The sequence below is a fragment of the Monopterus albus genome, unplaced genomic scaffold (genome assembly GCF_001952655.1).
Source record: "Monopterus albus unplaced genomic scaffold, M_albus_1.0 scaffold408.1, whole genome shotgun sequence".
In the NCBI taxonomy this organism is placed as follows: Eukaryota; Metazoa; Chordata; class Actinopteri; order Synbranchiformes; family Synbranchidae; genus Monopterus; species Monopterus albus.
Genome location: NW_018128288.1, coordinates 181,700 through 201,365, shown reverse-complemented (window position 1 = coordinate 201,365; position 19,666 = coordinate 181,700). Strand labels below are relative to the sequence as shown.

At 41.7% G+C, this 19,666-nt stretch overlaps 1 protein-coding gene across 1 annotated transcript in view; it reads left to right on the top strand.

Annotated features, from left to right (window-relative positions):
• The window catches only part of ap3b1a (adaptor related protein complex 3 subunit beta 1a), a 48,214-nt gene that overhangs the window by 26,247 nt on the left and 2,301 nt on the right, over nt 1-19,666 (top strand). Inside the window, exons 21-26 of the mRNA XM_020586475.1 lie at nt 2,642-2,690; nt 3,316-3,419; nt 9,746-9,974; nt 12,475-12,559; nt 13,209-13,306; nt 15,375-15,513. Coding sequence (XP_020442131.1) covers nt 2,642-2,690; nt 3,316-3,419; nt 9,746-9,974; nt 12,475-12,559; nt 13,209-13,306; nt 15,375-15,513 — 704 coding nt within the window. The remainder of the gene's footprint in view (nt 1-2,641; nt 2,691-3,315; nt 3,420-9,745; nt 9,975-12,474; nt 12,560-13,208; nt 13,307-15,374; nt 15,514-19,666) is intronic.

Genomic DNA, 19,666 nt, shown 5'->3' with positions numbered 1-19,666 from the left:
GTAGTTGTAGGAAACTGGATTTATTTGGGCCTAGAAAGAACAAATGGTTGAACAGAGTAGCAAAAAGATTTGTAACTTTCTGACCACCTGTACAGCAGCGAAGTGCATTCAGCGTGAACTAAAATGCAGATACCTCAAAATGAAAGAAGTCTTCCCCTCATTAAGATGGTGTCTGAGGTTGTTTCCAGTCTGTTGATCACATGTGAATTACAGATTATATTAAATACTTACAATACAAAACATATAAAACATAAGTTTATATAATTAAAATAATTCATATACATTTTTGGTTTTTGTCATGAACACCCACATGTGCTTTTACACTTTAAAAATGTATGACATGATTTGTCTGTAGCATATACATTTTGATTTATCAAAATTTGAAAAATGTAAGAATTTTCTATTAAGAAAATAAGATTAGAAGATTGTGAGAGTCTAATGGTAAGTTCAATTTTGTTGGTTTGTTTTAACTGCTGGCATAATTAGACAGCCCCAAGAAAGTGGCGTACACTGATACTAAAACTCACTTTATAATCAGAACTATTAGACAACATAACAAGTAGATCTACTCCTGTTAACTGAATAGGAATCAGGAGCACTTTAGAATATACAGTTACATTCCCATGTAATAGTAGTGTACTAATATGTCATAGTTTTGTTTAGTTTGTTTTTGGCTTACCCAGAACATTATGCAAATATGCCTAAATGTGCTCAAATACACAAATAAAATACATGTATGTATGCAAAGTACAGTATACACTGAGCTTATAACCTAGGTTTTAATACAATACTCCCATGTCATATATATGTTGAGCTATTAGTCCTTAAAGTGATATCTTGGCACAACAGCTGCACAGTGACATTAGTGGGAGATCATTTTAACCTCTCTATATAAAGATAGACATTAAAAATAGACAACTGTTTATGTAGGTCTTTGTAGCCATGGCAACACACTGCATGTAAATGTAGCTCATCATCTTGTATTAAATAAAAATGATGTGGAGCCATTTTCAGACCTTTACTGTAACAGTTCTTAACTGAAACTGAAGAAAGACACATAACTTTGTCACACTATCGTGTATAGTTTCAGCTCGGTTTCAACCAAAATGATCATCCCCGATAGAGAAGATGTATTATGTGCACTGTGCTCTATAAAACCAGTGTAGATTATAGGGCTGCACAATAAGTGTGTGAGCGTGATTTAGATCCCCGTGTGATTTCAGTCTCACATGATAATGATTCTGTTGTGTTTGCATTAGCAATGACATCCCTTGCATCAAACCAAGCGCTCCCTTTTCCTCACTAAGCTGCATTAACCAATAACCGCAAAGTGAAAGTGATTGATTTCTGCCTCAACTGCTATTCTGTGCTAGGTGCACAGGGCAGGCAACGTTTGAAAAATATCTTTCATAATGTCAAACATGTTGTATTTGTTTTTGAATCGGTCTTCTCTACCTGTCTACAGCTCGTCACGTGATGTAACGTGTTCCCGCTATTGGGTAATGCAGCTTAGCGAGGAAAAGGGAGCACTTGATTTAATGCAAACACGGCAGAATTACGTGAGACTGAGGTCGCACAGGGATCTAAATTGCTCACAAAATGATTAATCGTGCAGCTCCGGTATGATAGTGTTGTAACAGGACAATAGGGAACAAGACAATAGTCTTGTTTTGGCCTTAGTTCCACTCTCTGACTATGAACACCATTCTCTCTCAGACAGTTGTTGACCCTCAGGTAAACTATATGTGGCAAGTACTTAGAAACCACTCTTTAAACTGTGGGATATCATTTTGCTTCCATGTTATCAGATTTATTTTTCTCTTCATTCTCTCCAATTTCAGCTCTCCCCATTTTTTTCTTACCTGTTAGGATCATCAGATTATTTCTTGCCCGCCCTTTCTTTTTCTGCACTATGAAATTCTCATTTCATACAGTTTGTCATTTGGGCATGACCTATGAATTATGCATCTTTCTCTCCCTCTCCTTCTGTACACCTGTCTCTCTCTTGCTCTTTCAGATCTGCTTTTACTAACAAGGTTTCCATCTCTATTACGACCACCGAGCGTCAATCAGTGAAGATCTGATAAGATACGGCCTCTAACTTTGTTTTCACTCTCTTATTCCTCACTCCCTGCTCTGTCCTGTAATTTTTGTCTTCCCATCAGCTCAGTCTGGAGTACACAGAGAGGAATTTTATGGTTCCTTATGTGAATTGAATGGGGCCTTGGTTGGTCGGGAGGGTGTGGAGAATGGGTGATAAAAGCGTTCGTATGTTTAGATGCATTTTTATTGGGCTTGTTGTGATGCGAGCTGGAGACGTGTGTCATAATTCCCACAAGGCAACACCTGACAAGCCTGACTCAGCCACACAAGGTGGCGTGTATCGGCTGTGATGTGACACTGAGCATGAGTGGTCATAGACAATTCCAGAAATGCTACATATAAATGTAGAGTATCTGTTTTTGGGATGAATGTGTCTTGAGAGATGTTGTTAGTGAAATTGAAATATTTCACACACTGGAAAACACAATGCATAATTTCTGTACTTTTGTTTTGAGTTGTGATGTTTCTGCCTGGTCTTCCTGTTGTTACATCCTCTGCTTCTGTGTTGCTCATCAGAATGTTGCTGTTTGTTTTTCAGGTGGAGGTGAAATCCAAGAAGGAAGTTTCTTTACTGGATCTGTGTGACTGTGAGTTCATCTGCACTCTCCCACTGTAAACCACTACAGCATTTAAGAAAGTAATCACATCATAGGATTGTAATTTTTAGGGTCAAAGCTTTACCCCCGTTTGTCCAACGTCTGTTTTTGAGAAGAAGCAGAAGAGTCGAGCATAAAACCAACATGTGTGTAGTTGTCTCTGTCACAGGCACCCACTCTTGAGGCAGTGTGAATCATTTTCTTTTCTTTTTGAGCGTTTTATCAATGCAGCTGTAATTCTTCAGTGGTTGACAGATTTGTTTCTACAGTAAAGACGTCATTATAGTTATGAATTTATTTCATGCACTACACAGGCCTTCAAAAACTCCTGCAGGTTAAACTGGGCCAATAAACAATTTTAGTTGCTGACTAATTCTGAAAGACTCAATATTGAACTGCTGTTGTAATTGCCTTCCCCTGTTATATGGTGTTAATAAGGCTGCTGTTGTGTTTTCAGCTTTTCTGCAGCCCCAAGTGGCCAAGAAAATCAATTAATGCTGTTTTAAAGTTTTAGAATTTGAGATTTTTAGCCTTAGTGAGCAGCATGAAAAGACACTGGTAAACAGCAGTGCCTGGCCCAAGTGTTTTCATTCTCCATTTTCTTTCCATGCCTTAGTTACTCCTGCACCCACAAACGCACCAAAGCCTGTGGTCCTCTCCTCGAGCCTGCTATCCGACCTCCAAGGCTTGTCTCTGTCAAATGTCTCGTCCGCCATACAGGTTAGTGTGCTTGTGCGTGAGAGTCTGCGTTAGAGACACACGAGATGACATTTCCTCCATCAGTGTGTCTTGAGAGTCTCTTGCTCCTTTCTGTGTGACACTGACAGAACAGCAGAGCAGAATATGAGATGGCGAAATGAGCCCCTCGCCCTTGTGGAACATTTCTGCTCCACACGCCAACTATTGACCTTTTCTGCCTTCTTATATTTATAGCCAGTCAGGACGGTACACTTGCTCTCCCTGTTTCCTGTATCTCTTATAGTCTGTCTTTCTCACCCTGGCTGTCTCTTGCTCTTCCACACCCTTGAACTCTATTTCTGTGTCTCATCTATAAGTCCACCCACTCCCCTCGCTCCCTTTCTCTTTCGCTCTTAACTCTCTGTCACCTTCCATCTCTCTCTGTCAGATGTTGCGTCCCTTGTGTCTCTGTGTTGTGTATATTTGATGGTTGACCTTTCCTAGTGTGACGGCTCCTTTCTCTCCTCACTATGTGAGCAGCTCTGCACGTTCAGTGTATTTTGTATCTTGTCTCGTCTTCCCCCTGGGGGGAAAATGTCCAGACCATTTTTTTCTGCTGTTGCTCTGTCTATTCTGTGATTCATAGCCAAGTCTGTAGTAACACTGCTGTTTTGATTTTTATAATCAGAAAGGGGTAGATTGTTAATCAGACTCCTGATGGTGTGAATCCCGTCTGTTTAGCATTACAGGTGTTTGACATGTGCTTTATTTTGGGAATTGACTTGAATTTTGATTGTTGTTGTCACTATAACAACACTTGTTTTCATTAAGAAATTATTTGCAGGTTTTTGAGTAATTGTTAATAATTAAAACATCAGAAACGTGGTATCACAAGTTGCCAGTGTTTTAAAAATACTTGTTTTCTCAAAAACAACAGTTCAAAACGCAGAAACAACAAAACTTGACAATGATTCTCACAAGCGCTGGCAGTTGGTTTTTGGTTCTTGCTCTTTAAGCCCTGAATCTAAATACAGGTGGATGGTTTATATTAAAGTTTGCTTGCCTGCATCTACAATACAAGTTAAAGGTTTGGACACACTTTCCCCATTCAGTTCAGTGGGAAAGTGTGTCCCCATTTCTGACTGGTAGTGTAGATGAATGCGTACTTGCTGCAGCTGTATCTTTTACACTGTCCCAGCTCGGCTTTCTGGCGAGTTTCTCTACATTGAGAGTCTGCCTGTCAGTCAGTATGATTGACAGCTGCTCTCAGGCCAGCGTTTATGCAGCACAAGTCTTGTTAGTCACTCTTCCCTCCTTAGGTGAAGGCCAGGGAGTAATAGGGAATAGAAATGCAGATTAGAACAGGGAACTTTTTGCACATCAACATCTGATTTAGAGTCAATTCTATGCATAAATACATGATGGGCATCGGGATTCATAGACAAGGGTAAATAACCTCACCTTTATTCACACCCGCCCCTTCTCGTGCAGGCGCACATTTCCATATCAGCTCTCTGTCTCGCACACGCACACACTGGCCCCAGTGTCATTTCTATTTCTCAGCAATCTGCCCACAGAGGCAGTGAGTCTGTCTCAGCTGAGCGCTCAGGCCCTTTTAGAGAATTACTGCATGGTTATCAAAGGCATTTAGATTAACCCTGGTCACTGTCTTTGACCCACCTCCTCCTCTGTCTCCTCATCCTCTCCCCAGTTTCTGCATGCTACCGTTCTCTCTAATAACATTTTGACATTAGGATCTCTCTCAAATGCCTCTTAAATCCCCCGCCCTCCCCACTCCACCCCAAACCTCTTCCGACCGCTGTCCGTGTGTGTGGCGGGGCGGCTGAGGCTGATAACTTTTCGTTCATAATTAGCAGTCAGCGAATGGAGCTGCGTGGGGGGGAAATTGAACTGTCAGCGGAGGGGCACAGGGCGTTTGACCCCATCACGCCCAGAGGGGGCCATCATAATTTGTTCATTTGGTGTCCATCAGGCGGGCGCCAGCTCACCCCCTCTTCTTCTCTCGTCTCCCTCCTCACCTCTCTGACCTCCCCATAGTGGGCGCTCTGGGTTCACGTCTAATTATGAATCAGCAGACGGGCCCAGAGCGCCACATCCCAGCCCCCCCCCCCCAACCCTCCCCCTGCCACTCAAACTGCAGAGATTGCCTCTTAAATGGGAATAAATGCTCACACGAAAATAGCCAGTCAGTGCTGCGGCCTATGCAGCCAGTGGGTAGTTGGGGAAATGTTTGTGCTTTAATGCAGCTGTTACAGGATTTCCTCTCTTAGTAACAGTAATATTTTATCTGTTTCCTTTTATTCTTTTCAGAGGTGACAGAGGTCATGAAGGTGGTCCCTAAAAATCTCTCCTTATATGTGTGTCATCTTCTGTCTAGTAAAATCAGTTACTTGGTCATAACAGAGAATATTTTCATGATGTTTTTATGGTCTACTGAAACAGTGTGTCTCAACAAACCACTAAACAGTTTAAGTAGTGAATTAGGGTCTCAGACCTTTATTTTGAAGTTTAGAAATGTGATGCCATATTTACATCCTCATGAAAATTGTTGTGGTATTGTTTCTTGTAGTGCTATTCAGACTAAAGTACAAGTACCACAGTATAAGGACGCTCTGTTATTCTGTTGAAGTTTTATTGAAGGGCAGAATTATCACTAAAATGTCCTTAAAGTACCACAAGTACTCATTATGCACAGGGGCCCCATTCAGTGTTTTATTATTATGTGATAGATTATTATTACTGGTGCATTAACATGTAAGTGTTTTAATGTCGACTGGAGGTGAAACAAAATTTTAATTTTTTGTAAGAAAATTTTTGGTCTGAAAAAAAAAAAAAAAAAAAAAAAAAAAAAAAAAAACACCATACCAGGTAGTTAAATATGATTTGTTTTTCTAGAAGTGTAGTTATTTCAGCCTGTTTTCTATAGAAATTATTCAAGAAATTTGAGATGATACATTCATTATTCTAGAAAACTTACAAAGCCATTTAAAATATGCTTTTTCACCACATGGACACATGTTTTTCACCTGCTTTGAGAAACTCAGACCTTTAGAACTCAATAATTTAGTGGAGTAAAAGTATAATAGTGCTTTACTCTTAAATGTGATAGAGTAGAAGTATAAAGTAGTAGCAAATCAAGTACACACTGGTTCCTTCTATGTACAGTGCTGTGCCAAGTTAAATACTAAACACATTGGTGGTCATTTATAAGTGGAACAAGAATAAAGAATCTAGTTCATGTGTACAGTAAAAACATTTATTAAACTGGTCTAATTTAAATGTCATGAAAAGATGCACAGTTTTGGAGTGTGTGTATCTGCATTTTATGTTTTCATTCCTGTTTATGTGTAGTTCTCTTTGAACATTTAATCATCTTCCATCCAAAAATGCCAAAACTTCACTCAGCCTTGTTTTTCAGATGTGTTTTCTGCACTTTAGTTTTCTATGATAGTAACTTGCACTGTGGGGTGTCAGGCATTTAGCCTTTTCTCACATTTCATAGACCAAGTGATCAATAGAATAGTTGAGTGGATAATCAACCAATTAATTGATGATGTCATGCTGATAAAAAGAAGCTGTTGGCAGTTTAACAACACTTGCAAAACTAGATGAAAGACACTGCTGTTTCTGAATAACAGTCCTCGATTATTGCTAATGTTCTTTAATGGAAAATTTCAAAATTAATCATTTTAGAATGGCCAATTTACTGACAAATTGGCATAAATGAACTAACCTCTGCCTATGTGCACTGGAGATGCTTCTTGTTACATTAAAGCAGTTGTAGATGGCTGTAGTAACATTTATTTAATTCAATTTGCAGTCAAGGTCTTTGTGACACCCCTCAATTAGTTGTCATCTTATGACTGAAGGGAACAATTAGACCCTAAAGTCAAACATGAACCATATTCTAACCCTCACAACTCTCATAGAGCATAATGAAACCCTTTCCCTGGTGTTAGAGGCAGATGGTGCCTGAAAAGCAGAAATGGATTTTCAATATATGCCCATACATCTCTGTACTCCCCACACCCTTTTCTTTTAAATTGGCCTTCTTATGCGCACGGCACAAGGCTGCCTGGCTCCGGTTAGCCCTTTTGAATATGTCAGCGGGATTTTCAGGTCATTTGCCAAAGAGGATGCCGGGAGCGTGGCGTCCGGGCTCTGAAGGTGACTGGTGTCTCTGTCATCCATCACGGGATCTTCCTTTAAGTTGATGCATAATAGAGCCTCTCAATCAACTTCCTCTCTCACTGTCACCTCCCTCCTTCCTGTCCAGAGTGGAAACAAAGCCAGCGACAAAAACAACAACAACAACAACACAAAGCGAGATTGACAGAGAAGTCAAAGTTACACCGTTCATTGAGGTGTCATGGGCTGTGCTCTAACAGGACAACAGGGCAGCAACAGTTGGAAGGGTGAAGGGGCTCTCGTGGGCTTCTTAACTGTCCGCTGTGTCAAATCGGTGATTATAAGCAGTTTGAAGTCGTGTCCTGTCTCCGTTCCTCCCTCTTGTCACTGCCGCGTGCTCAGGACGAGGCGACACACAGGACCTTGAAGCAGGATGTGTCACAGAGAGGTAAATCTCTGTTGTGATGGGGTGGCAAACATTACAGCCAGCTTTATCGACACCGACTGCTCTGACACATCCAAAAGTGGCCCAATAAATTTGCAGGCTGGCAGTGGCGTGACGGGCGCTTGTGAGGGCACAGCAGCGTTACAGCGCAGCAGCAAATGTTTGTTTGACCTCCTTTACAGGCACTTGGGCAGTTTGGGCACAAGAGATGGCGCTTGTCTATCAAGGCAATGGGAAGATAGCGTTGTCGATCCGAGAGTTTATTCTGTATCTTGTAAGACTTGGGCTGGCTGCAGTTTGACTTTTTTGATTCTGAGGTCGATAAGAAACCTGAACTGTGGCACTCAGCCCAAAGCCTATTCACCCCAACAGTAGGAGTGCATACACTGGGCTATTCTCAGCCACAGGTTCATAGTAAACAGGGATTCCACTGTGGATCCAGAGGGGAGCTTCATACACTCGGATGGTCCAATAGCAGTAGATAACCTCCCCACACCTTTCCAACACCACTCTGTACTGTATCATCATGCCTGCTTGTTTTCACCGTTTCTTTATGTCCTATTTTTAGTCCGGTTCGCACACCTCGCTTTGACTTTATGATTGCAGAAATTGCTCAAAGTTGTCAAAGTTTTATGATGACTTTGATTATTTTATATTGTTGACATTCAAACTGGTGATATGTTAAAGGAAAACCCTGAACAACTTGAGTGTTTTGTCAGGATGGCAGTGCCCCCCCTCCACAGAACACAAGGAGTCACTGACTGGTCTGATGAGGATGACCATGATGTGAACCAGACGCTGTGGCCTTCCCAGTCAGGTCTCAGTCCAGGTGAACACCCATGGGAGGTGTTGGAGCGATGTGTTAGACAGCGTCTCCACCACCATCATCAAAACACCACATGAGGGAACATCTGTTGGAAGAACGGTGTTCATCCCTCCAGGAGGGATCTCCATCAACTCCAATAAATAAGTTCAGAGACTTGGAGAGTCGTTGCCAAGGTGGAGCTGTTCTGGTGGCACGTGGTGGCCCAGCTCCTCACTGAGACTCTGTTGGGTCGTCCTTTCATTTGTCACCCATCTGTAGATACCCCAGAGGCGTGTCTCACATTGAAGCACATAAATGCGATTATACCCTCGCCTGACAGTACAATATGTATAGTTTATTGTGTGGGCCGACACATCTTATCTGTCTAAGATGACAGCACCTGCCATCAAGTGAAAAACCACCAGGAGTGAACAACGTTCATCTAAGTAACAATTTTTAGGACAGAAAAAAATCTCCAACTCTTTTCTTTTCAATATCAAAGGTAATGCAATTTCCTTTGTCTGAAATGGTAAAAGCCCCTTTAAAAAGGCCTGTGAATAACAGGTTTAGCCAAAGCAGCCACTTGTGTTTCTCCTCATTAGAGGTTGTTTTTATTCATCCTAGTTTGACTGAGCATCCAGCCCATTTCCATTTAACCAGGCAGATTGGGACATTTCTTTAAAGTGCTCCTCTTTACCCTACAGAGTTAATGAAGGCAGGCTGGTGGGGTTGGTTAGTAAACAAACTAAGCGCTGCATTCTGCCTGCTGATTGGATACAATGAATTGCGTGAATATAGGTAATGGAAAGACCAGAGATTCTTGCATTAATCTGCCCTCTTGTGTGGATGGATTTGCACTGTAATGTACAAGGTGTCCCCTGGATATTGTGTTGATACAGAGAGCTCCAAACCTATGGGCGGTAGTAGTGGTAGCTGAAGTTTATCCCTGTCTTTCATATGTTCTTCTAGGTCACCACTTCATCTTTCAGCCCTGTGAAAACCCATGAGCTGCTTCACCACATGACAGGAAAAGGTCTCTCCGCCAAGTATCATTTCCCCAGGCAGCCATGTTTGTACCAGCCCAGTATGGTGGCTGTACAGATCATACTGACCAACAGCTCAGACCACAGCCTAGAGGAGATCCATGTCGGAGGCCGAAGCCCTGCGAGCCTTAATATCCACTGCTTTAACACCATTGGTGAGTATGACTGTTGCACATTAAATTAATGAAGCTTAAAAATTCCATCCATTATCTATATCTCTTATCCTGAAGAGGGGCTGGAGCCAATCACAATGCATGAGAGGCGGGGTCCACCCAGCACTGACACGTAGACAAACTAAACTAAATGCGCAAAAAAGTTGAGGTTTAGTTGCTTGACATCTTCTGGCATTTTATTTTGTTTTTCTTTTCAGTCTTCCAAGAAAACTGGGGCGTTAGCACTTCTACATATTCTTGTTTTGATATGACATTATCATTTTATGGGCCCCTTGCCACATGTTGGGTGACAAGGGGGTTGAACTCAGGTGTCATACAGTACCACGTTTATTTCAGTATGAGCAACACCTGATTTTAGTCCTGGTCTTTCACAGTGGCTTTCTGGAATTTCTGCAGCTTTACACTATGATTGTTTTCTCCGACGGATCTTAATGAGATCATTGCGTTATCAAAAACCTTTTAGCCCGTTCGCTATCAGCTCAGCAAATAGCCCCATTCCACCCACTTGAAAACAGCCAATATTACTTCAGCTAATCCCTGTTCATTAGTATCGATCAGGATAAACATACATTCACTGTCTCCATATTTCTTGTCACACTGTTGTATGATTGCTGCACTGAGAACTGTCCTCCCTGAAGATTTTCTTTTTCATGCACACACAAACACACGCACACAGAAGTGGTGTGCAGTGGAGCACGTTAAAACTGTCAATTGCAGGGGATTGATTGGGCATTGAAGGAACTCAAGCAGGCAAACGGTGGGTAATTTGGATCGATTGAGTCCGGCTGCTGTGAGTGGGTGGCTGGAGTTGGATGTGGATAAGTTGAAGGGGATGAATACAGACAAAGCAGTGGTGTTTTGTGCGCAATAGGAAAGGAGTAACACATGACGGGGTTTGTTTCTGACAAGAAATATTGCACACTTTTTAAAATGAACTAGTGTTTGTGATTGTCTTACTGACATGTCCCTAAATCAATTCAAATCTTTCTTGTTAACTAATTGCCAACAAAAACCTGTCCCCTGCCTTTACCAAGTAGTTTTGGGAGTTTTATAAAGGACAGTTGTTGTGTTGCAGTGTGATGATGCTACAGATTGTAAACAAACCCCCAAACCTATAGACCAACTTCCTGCATTAACTTCCCCCTACATACTTTACTTACAATATGTGTGCCCACCGTTGTTATGCATGTAGGTGCACTCACTCACTTTTAGTTTTACCTCAGAATATAAAGGTTTAGATAAACAAGTATTGTCTTCTTGACCATGTGTTTGAACATCTGACCTGTTGTTGGACTGTGTTGCTGTATTCCCACACACTGGCTACACCGGTGAGTACAAGTGATGGAAATGATGGTCAAAGCTGTGAGAGTAACATACAAGCTGTTGAGTTATCCTTCCAAAAATACTTTTACATTACAGTTATTAAAGGAAATCAATACCACTCTCATATTTGTATGCTAAATACGACATGAAGGTACAGTCAGCCTAAGATCATGTTAATTATTGGTAAGTGGACTTTGTTACTGGTTCCTAATTGCCTGCTGCTTCCGGCTTCATATTCAGCATGCAGACACTAGAGTGGTGTTGATCTTCTCATCTAAGTCTTGGCAAGAGTTGAATAGTTCCTTTAAATTAAGGTCATGTGCCAAATGTGTCAAAGGTGACAGATGCAAACAAGTGGTTTAAGAAACGGCAGAACAGCTGTTTCCTGGTGAAACAGTTGATTTCTCTTTGGATATTTAGCTTATAAACATCTATGTTATATTTTTCATAAAATAAGCAGCTTCAGATGGCATGTTGAATTATTTATCTTATGGTTTAAATGTACACAGTAGACTAGGGATGGAAAACAGACGAAAGCTAAAGCCAGAAAAAGAGAGCCTGTTTGAGAAGCTGTGAAAGCTGGACTGGAGTTGAGTCCATGATGGCTCTGTTTTCTGGGGGTTTCCTCTGGAGCCTCTGCTGTTTCTTCTGTCTTTGGAAAGAGTTGTACAGTAAAATAGCCATGCTCCATGGAGAGGGAAACACAGGCCGGCTGGGGGAGCGTGGAGGATGTTTCTGTCTGTCTGTGTTCTTCTCATCCTTAACCTCCCTCTGCTCGCGTGCAATTGTCCAGCCTCTCTCTCCAGCATTTTTACTCACCTCTATGTCTAGCTTGCATTTTGTCAGCTCTCTCTCTCTCTCTCCCTCACCCCATCTCTCTTGATGTTGACGCTGTCTTTGACAAGCCTGTTATATGCTAGTCCTTCGTGTGTGTGTTTTTATTTCTCAGAGGCTAGAGGTGTGTGGATTGAGATTGAAGGATAGATTTCTTACACACGGTGGCCTTGCTTTGCGAAGTGAAAACACAAGTGGTGTGGATGCTTGTCTGTTCCACTCTGCTGCCCCCCCTTGCTCCGTCCCTCCTCTGTTGCACACTGTGCCCTTGTCACTCACTCTTCCTTTTCTCCTCTTGCCTTTCCTCTCCTCTTTCCATTCTCAGAGCGGCTGGAGCCAGAGGCCTCGGTGACAGTTTCCATGGGTATTGACTTTAGCGACTCAACACAAGCAGCCAACTTCCAGTTGTGGTAAGACAACCTGACATCCACTTGCACCAAGTCGGGCGTATTTTTTTTTCTGTCAGATCTTTGGTTGTGTACCTTCTTCATCGCTTGTCTGCGACTGCTCTCAGATCCATCATCACATCTCCCTTAGGCATCCCTCTTTCTTACATTCATTTGAATCTTCTCTCACTCTTTTCCTCCCTCGTTTGTTCTGTGTTAATTCACTTTTTCCTACTCGCTCTGTGCCAGCACTCCCAGGTGAGACATCAGCCACAATTGATCCCAGTTGTCTAGGATAACAGTTATTGCTCCAGTAATCAGCCCAACTCAGCTTGCTGAATGCCATCGGCACGGCTGTTCAGCTGATCAATAATCTTATCAGAAAATCTGTTCAGGATGGGGGAATCAATTCGGCCCAAAATGCCGTTCATAGAGCGTGATTAACAAGGCAGTCGAAGGAGGAACATTTCATACACAAACAAAACACAAGTACACCCAAAAACACACACTATTGCACACAGGTCCTTGTTCGTTACTGGACTGATGTCGTTTGTCTTTTGAGCTGAAGCATTGTCTTGCAACAAGTCATAATTCACAAGAATCTCGTCGAACTTTCTATTTTAGACACCCAGTACATAAGTAACAGTTTCTATACTGTTGTGTTGTTCCCCAGCACCAAGGAGGACCAGTTTAATGTGTCCATCCAACCTGCTGTAGGAGAGTTAGTGATGCCCAGCACCATGACAGAGCAGGACTTCTGCAAGGAACAAGGTAAATTAAACCTGCGTCAGCGCAAAAAACAAAAGAAAAATGTACTACTGTAGCTCAAACATGGCAGAAACATAAAGGCAGTAGCTGCAGAGCTGTTGTAGCATTATGTTGTTAAAAGCGAACATCTTGAGTAAACAGTTCCTTAATATGGTGTTGATTTTTACTTAGTGTAGAATTAAATCAGTCATAGTAGAAGAATAATTTGCTTACCTGTTGGTACACAACATTTTTTAGAAATGTTTGACTGTTTGTTCTAAACGATTTCTTGTTATGTTGCTGCAGATTAAGCTTATTCGAAGGAAATTTGTTGCATCTATTCTGAGCTATTTTCACATGTGGGTTAATCAACATTCAGTGGGCTAGTTAGTTTTTATAGCCGTGTATGTGGGAATGACTTCAAATAAATAAGTAATATTAAATAACTAATATTGGCTGATTTATCTTGGTCTAGCTCTATAATGAAAGAACAATTCAGCCAGTGTGGGTCACTAATGTGTTTTAAATAGTTTCTAGACAATAATGGAGGCTGTGGCACAGAGAAATGAACATCAGGCTGTTCATACACTGACAGTAATCACTGATGGTTTCGGTCTTTTGTATGGGGTTTGCTGACAATAAGATATAAAAATAAATAATAAAACATTACCTGATCTTTTTTTAAGGTGAATATTGAATTGTTCCAAATATTGAAACCATCTGAAATACATTTTACAGACCTAATAACAATCAAATTGTGGGTTTTAATGACAAAGGTGCTGATTTAACTCTTAAAATTAGAAAGCTAGTGTTTTCTTTAGTGTAAGCAGTCATTAATATTTATAAAAATAATTAAACTCCTAGAAGGCTGCCTCTCAAACATCCCCACACATTTGTCATTAAGGCAAAATGCTTCCCTCTTATGAAGCACTTAATGGTGTTTCCTACACAACCCTAACGAGCACACCCACTTACAGAGCTACATACTGGGGGCAGCCATTGAAAGCTGACAGCAGACTCCTATCTAAGCCATCAGTGGCTGCTAAATGCTGCTGCCTTAATTCATCTTTTGCTGTGTTTTCAGCTTTACTGAATGCACCCTGCACTCAGATAAAAGAGAAGATGGAGCACAGTAACTTGCTTTGCTGCTCTTGTTTTCTCCCTAGCAAATTGCTGCTTTATACCAGTTGAGTGAGGTTAATTAATTCTTTCAGTTAACAGGTTTTCATTAGATTTGCTTTGAAGACCCCTTATTTCTTTTATTTCTACAGAACATGTGCATATTTATCTCCACTCTTATTTCAGATCTTTTTTCATTACTAAGTGCACATGAACTGGCCTCTTGCCTCCAGTTGGCCTTTTTTCCCCAACTCTTGAAATTGAAAACACTTTGAAACTAATGCAAACTAATGTACAAAACAAAAAAAAATATGAGATATAATAAAGCATAATAAACCAGATAAGAGAGTAAGAAATAATATATGTAACAAAACCAAAGCATTTTAACATGAATGCAGTGGTTAAACAGAATAAATAATGCTGTAAAAGTCAAGCTAAAATGATAGGTTTTAAATTCAGCTGCTCTCTCAGCTCATTGTATCAGTTTTCTTTTTTTTTTAACACTAGTCCAGTCTGCTTAATAGAAAAATGCACCTCAGTCTCTATATGTCATTGAGAGAGAGAGAAATGGATGCACTTAAGCGTGTTTTTGAAATGATTTAAAAGCAGATGTAGCAACAAACCCCACATAATACCTAAAATGTGTTTCAGAGTCAAAGGTAACACTAAGGTTTCCAGCCTGTTGGCTCAGGTAGAGTTGTAGAAAATCAAATTTTGTGACCAGTTTTTCTCTGATTCCTATAATCTATAACTAAAAATGACAATGTGGCCACGGTGGAGCTGTAAAAGGTTCTGTGACATCCAGGTATTTGTATCTAAAATACACCTTTATGGTTCTGTGTCATCAGGAGACACAGCAGTTGTGTTACACTTGACTGTGGAATTGTAGTTATGTTCATTGCAACCAAATGTTCAATCCAGGTTTAAACTGGACAAATGCACAGAATTTACAGTAATAGCAGAATCCTCTTAGGTAAACTCCTGGGCATGAATGAGACCTCTGCAACCATCACCATGGCAACAGCAAACTGCTCCAGCCAGGCCATCAGTAAGCAGGTCCTGTCTGTCGCCAACGTGGGAGTGGTTTCATCCACCCAGAACAACCTCCACAGGTGAGATGTCCAGAAATGCACACGTGCACATTTATCTTAAAGGTGCACGTGTGCACACTGTCTGATACACCCTTTGTCAGTGGAGAAACATGGAGGGGGCTAAAAGCAGCCAAAGGACTCGGGTTGGATTCAGGTGTAGCTTTTGTCCTTCTGGATGTGTTAGCATCTAAAGCTAACATGTTTATGTTGGTAACATCAGTTCACCTAGCGTGGTCAGGATTTTACCCTTGTATTGAATTAATATTTTGATTTGGGAGTGACTCGAGCTTTGTGTAACATTAGTAACATCAGCAGTAACCAGAGCGTTCTGCTGGACTGACATTTTTACTGCTAGTCAGCTAATTTAAGAGTGGACATTGTGTATTCAGCCTGAGAGTGATGAGTGTTCCTGGGTACATGTGCATGTTCAGAACAGTGTTTTACGTAGAGAATGGTTAAACAGTGTGTGTGCTGATACCAGAGAGTGAAAGTGTCCCCGCTCAGCCTCACACAGACATGCCAGGGGAATGCCCTGAGAAGCCTGGCTGTGTAATTGGTGTACACAGAGTGTGCTAATGAGCTTCCTCTTCTGTCACGCACACCCGAGCACCTGATAGATAATTACACCTCCCTCTCTCCCTCTGTTTCCTGCTCTGTCTCTCTTCCACTTTATCTCTGCCCCCCCCAATCTGTCTCCCCCTCCACACTGCCTTCTCTCTTTCACTTCCTCTTTGTTTTTCACTCCATCCCTCTGTACCCTGTGTCTTTTATTACCATGCTCTGTGCAGACAGACCTCCATGTCTCTGTGTTGTGCATTGATGATTGTTGAGGAAAAATGTAGGCGTCTCTGGATAAATACGGGAATGGGAGGGAGTCAGAGGGGAAAAAATAAGAGGGAGACATTTGCACAAGGGCACAGAGAACTGAAAGAGTGAGTGGAAATCAATGTTAACCAGTGGCGGATGCCTGCGTCCAATAAGCCCATACCTCATTCAGAGTAACCAATAGCTCAAATGACTCCATGCTATCAGTCTCTCTTCTGCTTCTTTGACAGCTAAAGTGGAAGCCAGTCTCCTGGTGTTCTTCTGTAATCTTATAATAATGGAGAGACAGTTTCATATTGTCTACTAGTATCCATTATGATGACCACCTCTTCCACAATGTCCTTAGCAGATCCATTTATTGAAGTTGATGGAGATCCTCCCTGACAAAGGGTGTTTCTCATGTCTCTTATATGATCAATCCTCCAGAAGTTGTTCTGGTCGACCGAGGATCGAGCATGTTCCGAGTCACTTTTACCAGTTCTGAGGTGTGAGGAGGCTGCTGGAGGAGCCATGAGCGAGGACGCATGAGAACGTCCTTTGTTTTTATGACACGCCTCTTTATCAGAAATCATTTGGTGAAAGGATGTCTCATGTTGTTAATAACGTGTTTCCACCAGTCCTCACTCCTCAAATTTGTGGTGGTACTTGGACGGAAGGAAAAAGATGCAAGTGAGGGAAACGATGACCCAAATACACCACTTGAGAACCACCCAACATCCTCAGTCCTTGTCTCCAATTTTTAGTCTTGGACCAGTGGGCAGACAGAGAGGTCATATGCAACTATCACCATCGGTTTTTTGTTGCTGTTGTTTTCACTATGTATTGATGGAAAACAATCGATAATGAAGGTCATCCTTGTTGCCACACTGCTGCATTATTTTGCTGTCAAAACTACCCGTCACCAGTCTCTAGAGTCAAAGATGATGTCTTTACATGTCTGACCAACAGTCACACTCCAGAACATTCCATTTAAAATCATATAAAACACTGAAGCCTATCTCATCATCGCATTTGAAAAGCTGGCACGAAAACATTTTTGCTTGACAACGGACTTAAGCGATGACTCAGTTGTCAGCACTGTTGATTAATTTTCTGATACTTGATTAACCAGCTGGTTGTTTCAGCTCTTAATAATCGTATTATATTTATTAAGCACTGCTGTTGTGTGTACGTTGACTAACACAGGCACAGAGCAGAGTGATCGATCTGATCGGATGCACACACTGAAAGCTTATTGTGGAGGTCACTCTGCATTAGGTGTGACGTGTGAGGTGAAATCCATCCGGGACTCTAATTGGCATAAGATCATGCAGTCGTGTCGACCCTGGGAAGCGGGTTTGGGTTTAATGCAGAAATCACAGGTGTGATTTCAACGAAGCCTAAGAATGACACACTGTTCACAACACGTATGCTTTAAACTGACCTCGGAGACTTTGTCTTGTGCAGTATTTACACAGGTTTTGTTTAACAGCCTGCCTTCCCTCGTGCACTCCCCTTGTTTATCAGCAGGGTGCAGCACTGCTTTTCCCAAGCAGGCGCCGAGGACGAGCGGAGGGGGCTGCCACTGAAACACAGAAATTGATTGCTGGAAAGGAGGATGGCAATAAATCAAGCAGGAAAGCAAATGTAGAAATCGCTGTTCTTGTTTATGTCTAAACAGGCGGAATAGAATAAATGTGCTCCATTTTTCAGTCCGTTTGAAAGCAAATTTGATTGAATTTTGCATGCATTGCCAATCCGTCTGGTTAGAGCCTCATTTTCAAAAAACACTGAACCCCTTGATTTATAAACTATGCTTTCTCTTTACTTTATACTTTGATATAATTAAATTCTTTCTCTATAAACACTGAATTTTTCTCTGTTTGAAGCTGAATTTTTGTTTCTTTTGAAAATATCATTTAGAACTTGACTAATTAAGCATCTGGTCTCTACATTATTCATTGCTTCAAGTGCTGTATGATCTGTGTTTAGATAAATAGAGTTTGCATTGTAACCGATGTGATGTTGGTTATCAGTGAAGATGCAACGTGCGCATATTCCTCATGAAGTTAAAATTGTCATCTTGGATCTTTTCTTCTTCAGTCTCTGTGGTCTGTTTGTCCTCTTCCTGCCTTTCACGTCCGTCTGCCCCGTGCCCTTCGCGGGCAGCGCTGTGGTGTGTCCGTATGGCTGAGCTCTGGAGATGCGTGGAGGGTTCCTGGTTTTAATTGGGGTTAATAGTTTTGGCCATCTGCCCGGTCTGACTCTGCTCGCTTGGCTTCGGTCTGGCTGGTTGAAGGACACACATCCACTTGTCCACCTGGCCGAGAACCGGCAACTGCAGCCACCGCACATCTGGCCTCAGCTTTTCGGAGTTTCTGACTTTAGTGAAAATGCGGTGCAGTTTTATTGTCTTGTTCCTTTCTAGAGAATCTTAAGATGCAGGGGGTAGTGTACTCGCTGTGGGTTAAGTCCTTCATTCTTGGTTGTTGAGCCGAATCCTTGGCGGCCTGTGTCTTCTCTGCATGAGGGTGAATGTAAAGGTGAAGCCCACTTTGTGTTTGCAGTGGCAGGGTGGAGGGGAGGCAGATGGCACATACAGGCTCTCTCCACTGAGGAGAATCACAGATAATTGGAGAGTGATGCTTAGCTGCAGCCCTGCCGATCGATGCCAATCCGTCTGCTCTAAGTCCAGGGGTTATGCTTTGCTTTTCTTTCCATACACTGCAATTAATCCAGTGTTTAGCCCAGTATGTGAAGAGTGCAGGAGAATACCAATGACCCGTTTAAGCCCTGCTTGTTCTTAATCTTTCCCTTCTAGTCCTTAAAAATGCATTGATTGTGTTAGATCTAGATGTGATTTGGAGCCGGTCTCTGCACCTGAACGTGCACACAAGCACAAACAGCAAAGTGAGAATATTCAAAGCAAATACACTTGTAAATAAAACACAATCAAAACATGCTCTAGTTTCTTTCACTCGCTTTTATTACCTCACATGATCAAAGACCCACAGCAGCGTCTCCTGAGACAAAATGAAAGCAGCCTCAGGGTAGTGTTAACTGGCTGAGTAAATAATAGATTTATATCCTAAATCCATTAGCAAAGCCACAGGGACCACGTAGACACCTTAGGCTGTTGACAGTGGGGGCAAGACTAGCGCTGAGGGGACAAGCATGTATGTTTACATGTGGTCATGATTGTATGCTGAGTGGCAAATGTTGTTTTTTTACTTAAATTTGTATTAGGTTGTGGCATGTAGAGGATGGGTTGACACAGAACACAACCTGAGTTCCCGCTATTAGTCATCTGAATGAATGTCCACCCCCTGAATTATTTAAAGAAGCAAGAGCAGAGCAAAGAGGTTGTTAT